At 43.5% G+C, this 12,392-nt stretch overlaps 1 protein-coding gene across 1 annotated transcript in view; it reads left to right on the top strand.

Annotated features, from left to right (window-relative positions):
* LOC147724795 (protein brambleberry-like) overlaps window positions 1–12,392 on the top strand; it is a 244,234-nt gene that overhangs the window by 162,989 nt on the left and 68,853 nt on the right. Inside the window, exons 9-11 of the mRNA XM_086967074.1 lie at window positions 5,732–5,870; window positions 6,849–6,913; window positions 9,734–9,900. Of these exons, the coding sequence (XP_086823200.1) occupies window positions 5,732–5,870; window positions 6,849–6,913; window positions 9,734–9,900 (371 nt within the window). The remainder of the gene's footprint in view (window positions 1–5,731; window positions 5,871–6,848; window positions 6,914–9,733; window positions 9,901–12,392) is intronic.

Below are 12,392 nucleotides of genomic sequence, written 5' to 3'. Positions count from 1 at the left end.
CACACCAACACCAGGTAAGAAATTAATTTAAATTTGAAATCACGCTTTCTATCATACAGGCGTTGCCACAGCCTCCAGCACGGTCATAACACGGCGCATCGACAGGGGAGCTACCGGCACGACCAGCGACCGCTTTAGCTCACGGCTGCCATGTTCTCCGCCGCTCCACCCATCTGTTACTTATCTTCTGTAACATTGTTTGAGCTGGATACTTACTACTTTTGACGTCCGAATCTGTATATGGCACTCCTCAATCCCCCACACCCTTCATGGTGGGACAGGTGCCGCACCATGACTCCTTATGGCACCCACACATTTTTTTCCGCAGCTTGGATACACATAATGTATTGCATAATGGCGACCACAACAAAAGTATTTTAGTTGCAATCTGTCAAATAGATTGCTTGAGTTCTGCATACATATTCAAGTTTTGCAGATCTGATTTGTTCCTTGGGGTAATAATTATCTCCATACAACTTCATTTCATCTGGGTCTGGTGTAAAACCGGGCATCGTTCTTTGCTCTTGATTCATTGGAAGTCTCCCTGTCGAACATGGTATTCAGTACTTTTGGGACATCCTTTGCTAACACAACGTTCGGAGTCGAACCAACAGTGTCACATCCTATAATGCAGTTACATAGTTCTATCAGTTATGCAGTTCCAAACCATGAACTTTCCACCGTTTCCCCAGATCTTCCCATGCTTCTGTGGACATCCCCTTGCCGTATAAATAGACTTTTCTTGTTTGACGCCCCAATCCATTACTGCCCGCCAATTAGGGTGGGTGGGGGGGAAAGCAAGGGAGGTCTTGAAGTTCCTTCCCTGGCGATGTTCTTCTTAGAGACCAGTGTGGCTACCCCCACAAATGCACTTTCCAGCCTCAGTCCCCCATAAGTCCTCCAGCAAGGCCAGAAGGGCATCTTTTGGGTAGAGATCAACGGGCTCCAACACCTGATCAAGGAGTGACTATAAAGCTCACTATATCCCCCTCCAGTATGGGGTTAAAATCGGGCATGACCAAACCACGTGAAACAGTCTGCATCGGACGACTAATCCTTTTTCAACTTTTAACCATGCCTTGTCTCCAACTCTTTTGATGCCTTTTATCAAAACTCTGCAAGGGGGTCAGTGTGAAAGACTCTAACTTTAGGAAAGTTTTGGGCAGTTTTATCGAGCAGACCAAAGTTACTGAAGATTGAACAGTAGCGGCGCCTGGAGGGAGTGTTGCGGGCGGTGAGGTGGGGGAGAGGCAAGGGGGGGGGTTGAGTAAACTCTGGCATACGGCCGATCGGAGTTGGGTAAAGAAATAAATAAATAAATAAAACAAATAAATTTCCACACGTTGCAGCGCCATATGCGTTGCAGCGTGCGCAATTTCATTTGTTTTATTTATTTATTTCTTTACCCAACTCCGATCAGCTGTATTCCGGAGTTTACTACCCCCCCACTCAAGCCCTCCTCCGCCTCGCATCACTCCCTCCAGGAGCCGCTACTGATATTGAAGAAAAATAAAAAAGTAATTTCTCTGGAATGTGAAGTAACTGTTAATAAAATCACTAATGTAATGTATATTGCAGAATGGTGACAAGTTTGCTTGTTGGTTGGCGAGAGAGCTGGAATCTTTGCCTAATAACGATGTGCTTAGAAACTAAATGTGCCTAAATTTGTGAGCTGTGCTTGGGTGATGGAAGGCTGGGTCAGCTGAGAGCAGCCCAGCGCCCTGTTTGAAATTCTGGAATTGCCTTCTTTTGGGCAGAAAATGGTGTGGGCTTACATGGTGCCAGTATAACCGACACCTGATGTTGACTCTCTTCACCCTCGTTTGTTTTTGGCCGAGCCTAGTGGCAGAGCGCACGCGCTGCTCGCTCTGTGAGACTGCTGTAGTAGAGTATGGGAGAGAAGCTCCACCCACTCTCCTCTCATATTTTTCATTGACTTGTGTCATTTTCTTTTGAAAATGCGGCCTTCGGATATGTTAATAGGCTTGTTCGTCCCTCCTTAGTACGGCCTTGTCTTCATTTGTACCTTCCCATGGTGACTGTCCCCTTTACTTCAATTGTTACACGGCACCTGTTTAGTCTGTAAGCACTATTTACTTTGAGTTTCTCTTACTGCAGGTCAGACATGCGCTGCTTCAGGTGAAACCATTTGTGTTTTTTTAGATAGCATGGCCACCCCCGTAATATGGGCGCCCGCTTTAAATCACTTGAAATCTGCATTATCTTGTCTGTTTCAAACCTCGCAAGTAAAATGGATTTAGAAATGAAAAGGGGATTAAGTCAGGTGAATTCCAGTTAGATAATCCTGTGCTAATGGGCTGAAGCTGAAAAGAGCACATCTGTGTTGCATGTCATCTGCATTAAGCCACCTGACCGGTTGATTTCAAAAGCCTGTTTTATTAACACCACCACCACCAATACCACCACTAATATGAATACCGTCACCACCGCAACCAATACCACCACCGATAACACCACCACGAATACCACTGCCAATAACAATGCCACGGCCAATACCACCACCAATGCTACCACCAGTACCACCACCAGTACCACCACCTACAGTACCACCACCAATACCACCACCATCAATACCAGTACCACCGCCACTAATACCACCACTACCAATACCACCATGACCAACCCCACCTCAGCGCCTTTCGCTCACTAGTAATAGCAGGGGCACTGTACGAGGCCGGAGCTGCAGCCGAGACAATCCCTCCCTCCATGCCTGCCATACAGGAAAGACCGCCCTGCACCAGGAGGTGACGCCAGGGCCCTGCTACAGCTGAAGTGTATTAGGCCAAAGATAGCAATGTCATTACGCAATGCCACACTGCACACTCAAATCATGGAGAGGGCAGGAAATAGCTCACCCGCCCCTCCCGCTCTTTCTCCTGAGCCATGACCGTGTAATCGGAGCGAAAGGTGTTGAAGCGCTTTGTTAGTGTTTATAGCTCGGATAATATGCAACTCTCACTTCACACTTTGTGTCTGTGTAATTTACAACGCTTACACATCTTCACTGCACTATTGATCACTACTTTGAAGACGTTGCAGGCCGGTCTCTTCCTCTGATATTTACAATCTAACAAGCGGTTAACAAGGCCCTTTATTGCAATGCAATAGGTCTCGCATTTGCAAGAGTTTAAGATATTATTATTGTAAATGACAATGTCTTTTATTTGTGTTTTAAAACCCAAAACATAAATATAAGGCATTGTCATATACAGTGCCAATAGCTCAAACTCGCGTGAATGCAATACCTATTGCATTTCAAATGCTTGTTTTAAACGGTGATTGTGGCATGGGTCAGCTAGCAACAGGTCTAGTGTCCTGTAAAGCAACAGGGTCTTATGGCAGCTGACAGCTCTTCCTGGCTTCCTCTTTTTGCAAAATGGTGCAGAACACGAATAGAGGGACAGGTAACCGCTGCACCGGCGCCATGTTTGCTATTGTAAACGGAGTAATAGGGCAGCTTTAAACTGTTCTGAGTCTCATTCACCCTCCTATCAGGTAGAGCCTGGGCAGCGCCATCATTTTCATTGGCTTGTGTCATTGTCCTTTGTAAACTGTGGCTTTTCATTGGTCCGTAGGCATAGTAGTCCCTCCTTAGTACTGCCTGGTCTCTTCTTGTAACCTCCCATAAGGACTGGCCCTCTTACTTATATTGTTGCTCGGTAGGCTTTAAGTACAGCCTACAAGCTCTTATGTTATGTTAATCAGACTTACAAAGTGCACTATCACTACTTCAGTATCCTGGCACTGAATTACGTTAGTTCTACTGTTCTCACATGTTACTATGAAGATATCCATTACTAGGGGATAACGGCTGGTATGAATTACACCATTTGGAAAGAGCCACCAAGCACTATTTTTTTTAATGGTTTTCACCTGCCTGCTTTTGTAGGCAAGATACTCACTCTCCTAATGCTTTATTATTTATTTTTTTAATAGCACGGCACGCCGAACGCAGACGCTTTTTTTTTCCTATTCACTTTTTTTGTTTGGTTTATAAACGCCCCATGCCGTGCTTTTCACGTTAATGGAGGCCGCACCCTTTTCTTTATACGAGCCACGTATAAAGAAAGGTCGGTGGCAACGATTAAAGTGAAACCGCGTCATGGGGTGGTTTTACAAAAAAATCACTTGTCAACTTTTTTTTATGAGGGGGGGTCATTTTTAGCATTTGCAACGCAATAAAGGAACAGGGCAGCTGTCTGCTGCACAGTTGCCCTGTCTGCAACTGCAAACCAGGCATTGTGCAGATAACACCTGCCCCAGTCTTCTTTAGCAAACTCCATTTTGCATGCAAGGAATACTGGGACAGCTGACATATGGAATTGTGAGTTGATACAAATATGAGGACGTCACTGGGGTATCACTTATCTGCCCCAGTACTGCTAAGCCTGACTGAAGAGGTGGGTTAGGCAGGACCACCCGCCCCGATCCGCTTTAATTTGCAGACCTGTGTGCCATGGAAGGCTGGGGAAGCTGTTGGGTGATCCAGTGCCCTCTCCGCAATAGTGAGCAGGGCACAGGGAAAGCTGGCTGGATACACATACCTAATGGACATTTGGTAAGATCAAAGCTCCTCCAGTGTTTATTCAGCTTTTTCTTAATACCGTACGGCACATTTTAAAGCACAATTGTAAGCACAACATTATTCATTGATGGCATTATTTTGTGAGCCAATGAAGGCCAGTAGTCCCAGTCCAGAGGAAACTGAGTTAGTGGTTGGAACTTGTTGGCTGATATTATGGAACCGCAAAACTAGGTCCATTACAAATTAATGTAATATGGATTACCCTAACTCACCCCTTCTGTCTTTAAAACTAGAAGGGTCACCACAAGACAAGTTGATATTAAAATATCCCTTTTCAGTGTTTTTGTACATTTAAGAACCAACACAGACTATTTCAAATAATTTGAAATGATAAAAAAAAAACCCATAGGCACACATTTATGGTGGTGGTACATTGATCCCCAAATAACTGAACACAACAACTTACTCTATATGAAGTGATGATTTTAATGCTTAAATATACTTAAAAATGCACACTATCCTTGAGCATTTGTTCCAGTTGGTTTGTTTTCTGAAGTAATTTAGAAAGATTTGTACGCTACATTAATCTCGGACGTGCTTGTGATAACTGTGGCATCTGAACTAAACTAAATCTTTCCAGGTAGAGTAAAAAGCAAGTCAGATAGAAATCCTAATACCTGGCATATGTTACCATGCCTATTAATGATTTCAAAGTGTGGCATTGAAGAGTGCATATGTGTATGCTACTGGGTATAGAGAGATAAGTAAAGTCGTATTTGCAAAAGCTAGGAGTGATTAAGTTGCTTGTCCTTGAGATACTATTTTGAAAGATTGTGAGAATGAGCAAGTGACAATATGTATCAGTGGTTGAATTCTTGTCGTTGAGTCCGATTCTGCCTTTGAGGTAGCCACATACTATACCTACAATATTTTGATTAATCTTCCTTTTCCTAAAGTGTCCTTAATTTTCAAATTTTGCTAAGTCTTTTTATTCTTGTTTTAGCTTCAACTCTACTGAATTGCAGTGTTCGAACATATCAAACATTCATTTTTGCTAACTTGATACATTTTTATTTTCTCTAGATAGGAATGAGAAATGGAACAGTGTGAGTGGCTTGTGTCCTTCCTGACTTTATGTAATTTCTGGTGCATATTTTCATGGTCAAAATGTGTTTTGTTTATCAGGGAACTGGATGCTGGTCTGCCTAATTCATGGTATCCTGGGAATAAGGAGACAAAAAGCTGTGTGTCATGAGAGTTTTCCAGCCATCGTCGCTCCAAAAGAAGTTCCATGTAGCTATGTACGCTCCTCTACTCCAAAGAAGTAAGTGATTTCTGTGAAACTGGGTGATGCTACTCTGAATCTCAAGGTTACCGTCTTGCAGCCCTGCGCCACCCAACAGCTGGTTACATGCCAATCGAAGAGGGTTTGTGAATCTGAATTATTCGTTCATTATCAAGGGCCATATGGGGAAGTAACCCCAATATTCACCATGATGCGTATCCATGTTCAATAAACTATCTAAAAAACTGTCTCAAAGTAGTTTGTGATCTTGTATAGTCTAGTAGTGCAGTCCCAGCACAACTAAATATCATCATGCTACAGAGCGACACTGGCCCTCACAACTCAATGGCTTCACATCCAAGCTATCTCCTGTAACACGTTACTGAAAATAGCACCAACTCCATTTTTTTATCATAACAAAGACTATATCCAAAACATCATGGTTGGATCCTACTCTAAATAGATACTGTGGAAGCCACCTTTAAAGGACCGCCCCAGTGAACTTCCGAAGCCAATATTTGGCAGACATCAATTCCATAGATTTTAAAAAGGGCTTTGGGTGTACTGCTCTAAAGCAGCATCCTGAAACCATCATTGCTGACATCTGTCTTAGCCTCAAAATAGACTTTAAAAAGACTGGGCTTTTGAAATCCGCAGCAAAATATCCGTGCTTCATAGACGGACCAACAAACACCTGTAAGCAAAAGTTCTGCTAGTCCCTCAAAAACCTCAACACACCACATTTTCAACAATTGCATAATCTTGGTCCAAAATGTAATGCCCTATCATGTGAACTTTGGTGGACTAAAAAAGTGCAAGAATGTTTCAATTAATGTGACCCAGATAAATAAGATGGTGACTGAATCCACATCCACAAGATCGATTACTGATAAATGTCTTACTGCATAGAATGAATGGCGAATCCGGTTAGAGGGACACATTTACAACCTCTTCCAGCCAAACCCTGCGACAGCTGAATCATATCGGATTTACACTCTTCTTTGTTTCCTCCATTAGAGCACCAGCAATGGAAGACTTACAAGAGGATGAGAGTAAGCTTGAACACTCAAGAGGTTCACACGGTAAAGCCTCAAGTCGATGGGTGATATTGGTCAATGGTGGCATGCTATCCATTTTGTTGCAGATTTCTGATCAAACCTATTTAGCTGTCTCTCCTTACTCCTTATGACCATGTGCTCTATATTTTCTCCTGTGCTTAGCTAGTAAAAATGCAGTCCAACACTCTTGTCATCTTTCCTGCTGTACAAGATCATGTTTTTCCTGTAGTCACTAAGGTCTCTGCTGTTTTTCCATCAGACTGTCAATGGGTTTTAAAAAAAATCGAACCTACACACACGTCTTAAATACTTAGTAGAGTGAGTACTCGGTCTCTCAAAATCTGACAAAACATATACAGTACAAGTATAAACTTTTTAAGAAGCAATAAACAGGTCAGAAGTTATGTGTTCTTCTTTATTCTTGGAATGTTGCCCAGCCAACACATGTTTTGTCAGGGTGAATAACCCAAGACTTCATCAGGGCTTGAGGCAATACAAAGGAGATCTATAATCTCTCTGCCGGTTGTACTTCCGTCCCGGCTGGTAAAGGAGGTTGTGTAGAATGAAGTACTCCAGACAGAAGTTCAGAATAAGTGCGAAAATGAAATCCACTCCCAAACGGTGATGTTTCAGACCTGAGTCACTGGTATAAGGTAAAGTGGGTGGAGCGGGCACAAATAGGGTCCGTCACGAGAGATCCGAAATATTGTTCGAAGAAGCCAGAGGACTGGCTAGGCTGACCAAGGAGGAGTACACTGGTCTGACGAGAACGATCGCAGTGTCTGGGACCGAATGGGTTTTTAAGATTGCAATTACTCCACACACCATCTGGATCCCACAATAAAGCCCTCCTCATCTTAGTCTCTGTACAAGACCCTGTTTTCCCTGTAGACACTGAAATTCCCAGGTGTTTTTTCTTCAAATTGTGCGTATGTTTAGAATTGCAGTTACCCCAGAGTGGGACCAACAAGGCCAATTCTTTCCACCCTGTGAGGTTTTGAAAATCAGACACTGTTCTCTCCGTCATCTATGTAGTTTTCTTCCTTGATGGAATAAGCAATTCTGTAGCCCCCTTAGACTTCAGCAGTAGTAGGACCCCCCTGTGCGTCAAACTGGTTTTCTCGTAAATCCTGTCCCAGGGGTGTTCTTGTTAGCACAGTGCCCACCTTCCTTAAGTACTGACATCATTTGCCAAAGGCCAGTTTGTTGAAAGAACTCTTTCACTCAGTTTTGCCTTTTAGTCTTGACCACTATGACCAGATGATACTGATTATACCTGTGGCCTTTTGGTGACTTGGAATTGCTTAGTAGGTATTTAAAATACCTATCCAGGTTAAGAAACTGAAGGCCACCATGGTGATTGTTGTAACCGAAGAAAGCAAAACACTCAAGGTGATGGACAGAATGTTGCACATTGGCAAAACAATCACCCCCAGTCACAGATCTGGGTTTAATCCATCGTTATTTAGTTCACCACTTATTAAAATGGTAAGTAAGTAGCAGACAGCCCCACCAGGAGCAGCTCGGCCCACACACTCCAACTCACTCTCTTAACCACACCAGGCACTCAAGCATTCCACTCCATCACATCCATACTGGCTCAGCAGCAGGGAACTGGTAACTAATGGAAAGGATGCATAGTAACAATTCAAGTCACAGCAATGATGCAGTCAGAGAGTCCATCAATCTGGTTAATTCTAGCCTCTCCACATAAATAATGGGGAGGTACTGAGGTTTGCTGCTGGATATGCAGATAAGGACTTGTGTTTTCCCGGATCTTTTAGAGGTATAAGTCTGTAGGTTGAGACTATTGTTCTAAGTGAGCCTTTCTCACAGTGAACACAGTGGCACTCTCGTTTAGGATGCTTCCACATTCGAGGCTGCAGGGAAATGGGTGCCAGTTACAGGGTACCACGGAGTATCATTTTAGGAGTTTTCTAATCAATCCCCCTGTGGATGTACAATGCAGTACCCCCCACAATCCATCAATTTATTATCACCAGTAGATTAGGAAGATGGAGTGAAAAAAATGTCCCCTGGTAGACCCATGTTACAAGTTCGCTTTTGGCGTTCTTGTCCCAGAAGCAACCTAGGACTCTAGGGAGTACTCCTAAATACAGGGGATGAGAAAGCTGCCTCATACACCCGAGGAGTTTTGTCCCTTCTGCATGCTTTGCCATCCTCTGGTAACTGGTGTAGCGTGAGGCTTCAGAATGAGTGCAACCTCTTTCATTCCTTGTATGGGCCTACCAGTTGCATGCACTAGATCCTCCCTCATAACTGCAGCTGCCCTACTCTGACCCACTCCTGTGTCAACCGATCAAATTAGGACCTTTGACATTGGTGCAAGCTTCCCATGGCTGAGAGGTCTCAGCCCTCCCAACCTCCGTTTTGCCCTGGTCAGCATGAGAAGCTTCAAAAGGAAGCTAGACATTCCTTGTGCTCCAGAGATTGTGAACCACATGAGGTCTGGTGTGGCTAGAGAAAGACAAAGACTTGTCACCATGAAAGGAGGACATTGAGGTTCACTTCTTCATAGGTAAGGCTTCCTCCCAATGGGCCTACATAGCCATCTTGTGAGGGGCGCATATTTTACATTTGAATAGTGCTTTATCAAGATGTAGAGCTCTGCAAAGCTACGTTACTGAGGGGGGGGGCAGCAGGTGACTTCTAAAGGAGATATTGCGAGAGGGGTTAGTGTACAATGACAGAGCTTCATGGCATAACATTTGGGCTGCATGGTTCGCTTATGGTCTTATTGAGGTCCACCAGCAGAGCACTGACACCCGAAGTTCCGGGAAAGTGATACTACTTTTTTCTCACTCTATTCTATTTTGTTTCTAGGTTCCCACCTGGAGAATGATTCCTTGATTAAGTGTGATTTCCTTCTGGATGCTCCCCCATCTGTCTGTAAGCCGATGAGCCACACTACGCGAACGCCCTGCCACTTTACACCAATTGTGAAATTAAGACATATCTATTCTACCAGCCACGAGGTGTTAGAAAAACAGGTGTGTGTGGGTGGAAAGTGGTACTTGTGTCATGTGATAGCATGTAAGCCTGCTATAGTATTACTATTGCTAGTTAAGTGCTGTACAGGACAAGAGCCTTCATAAAAAGAAACAAGGCAGTGTGTCTTGTGGCACCATTAGTAGATGATGCTAAATTACTAGAAAAATGAAGAGCTACATTTTTAGGTTGCTGCCCAGAGACTAGTAAAGCGGTCTATGGCTGACATATTGTTTCCAATACATAATGTATAGTGAGAGCAGACATTGGGTCCACCCCTTGCTCATGATCGGATGTCATAGTTGTGTATCTCAGTTGTCCGCTCATCCGTTGATGGCTTTCCCTTTTCTTCAGTAAGTCCTACACTGGAGCATTTTGGTTTGTTTTCTGATTGGATGAGTTGAATTCTTCCACTGCATACTTGAGGGAACTTATTTTATTTTTCTTGAGCACTCTGTAGGAGTGCATGTGTTTATGTGCTCTTTTATTTTTTCCTCTCTCTCCTTTCCTCCGTTCCCCCATTTTGATCTAACCCTTCACCAATGCTCCCAATTCCAATTTGTAATTTTTTTAATGAGGGCCCTGAAGCTGCAAAGGGCTGCCGGGCCACTTGCTTCTTTTTTCGTGCTTTGCATGCACTTTTTAACCTTTTTTTTCACAATGTAATTTACTATACTACCGTGGTAGTCTGCCATGTTGGAAGGGTAAATTGCTCCACAACGTGTGCACTTGCTGCAACACAAGTGTGTGCATCGACGACCAGTTTGGAATGGGTTTTCTTTAATAGGTAAGAAGTTGCAGGATTGTCATCTCTTCTTTAAATAATCTTTGTGTTTTCTCATTCACACACTCTGTGCAGCCATCCTTGCTTCGTGCATATGTATGAGCATTCAGCATAGTCCAGATGCACGCTTTATCACAGAAACATGGCTTAGATCCTCCTCCACCAAATGATTGTGTGTTGAATGTTGCTGCCTCTAGAGAAGAGGGTGTTGGGCTGTGTGCAAGACCGGAGTAGGACTGCTCACCACCTGCAAAATGCCCTAGCTGTGTATGCACTGATCAAACACCCAAGTAATTTGAGCCCCTTGCCTGGTATTTACCACTATGGGCATCAAGCACAAGATGATTAAACAAAGCCTCACCAGAGTAACTCTGACTCCATCACCCCTTCCTCCATTCAGCACTCACATCCTCCAACATCAACCTCACCGGTGACTTCAGCATCAAAACATGAACAAATCCCTCACTTCACTCCTTAAGAGGCTGGATATCAAGCAGCACATCATACCGCCCACTCACAAGGCTGCAGCCTGGGTCTTCCTTTCCACAGTCTCTCGACACTGGTAACACCATGATCCACTTCTAGGAGATAGGTCGAAGTGGACAACCTTCAACCTCTTTTTGCATGACAAATTAAAGGCCTCCCTAACACCGGTCCACCTGCTGTGAAAAGATATTTGTTGAGGTGGGAATGTCCCCTGCGTGATATACAGGCGTTTCCCTTACCTGATTTCCCAACTGCTTTCACACTAATATGAGCGTTTGCAGAGTCCCGGGCTGTCCCAGAATGAGGGAATGGACTATATGGGTGTCTTTCCTTCCAAAACAGATCAACAGAGAATACCTTGATAACGGGAATGAAGTGTTTATGAAACAAATTATCTGGTGAATACAGGATGGCTAATTGTTAAAGAGAAATTACTGTGACAAGAATAGACTTGTTGTTAATGTTAGTTTATGAAAGTCTCCTTTGCAACATATATACAAATAAATATGTATAATGATCATCCAATGATTTTTAGTACCCCTTTTTAGTTGCCTGCAGCAAGAATTAGATTTCTACATAAAGCCTCACTAGAGGAAAAGTGAAATAGGTTTCAGAAACTGTTTGAGTTTACATGAGTGCAACCGCACTTGTCACACAGCCCATAGGCTCGTTTTACCCTTTTTAGGTATTGGCTAGGCAGAGCATGCGCTGTCTAGAAGAGACTTTGATTCAATATGTGGCCTTCACCCGACCCATAGGCTTCCCATCTGCTGCCTCCATCGTTGCGCTCATATTATTTCTCCCCCTTTGTCCATTGTATGCATGCATCATGCCTCTTCCTGTGTTTAGCCCTCCCTGAGCGAATGGACCAATTAATACTATCCAGTCATTGCATCAATTTTAGGAACTATATTTTTCTTTGTTAAGAGCACTTCACTCGAGCATTCGTGTTTTCACTCCTTTCGAGCTTTATTTAAACAGGCCTGTAAATCATTTTCTTATGTTGTCACATTTGCTGTCCATTTAAAGAATGAGGTAAAATGTCAGACGCTGTTTTCGAGGGCACCTCTTTACTTTATTGGACTTCAAAGTGAGAAGATTTCCCCGTGGTGCTTGCCGGTCTCCCAACACCGTGCCGCATCACTGCTTGCCCCTCTTTGCTTTAATTTTTTATCACATAAATATTATTGTATGCAAAGGATGTTTTGCTGAAATAATACAAGC

This window comes from Lissotriton vulgaris, chromosome 4_1, assembly GCF_964263255.1.
Source record: "Lissotriton vulgaris chromosome 4_1, aLisVul1.2, whole genome shotgun sequence".
NCBI classification, from domain to species: domain Eukaryota; kingdom Metazoa; phylum Chordata; class Amphibia; order Caudata; family Salamandridae; genus Lissotriton; species Lissotriton vulgaris.
The sequence above is the reverse complement of the archived record's forward strand: the minus strand, read 5'-3'. Positions and strand labels throughout refer to the sequence as shown.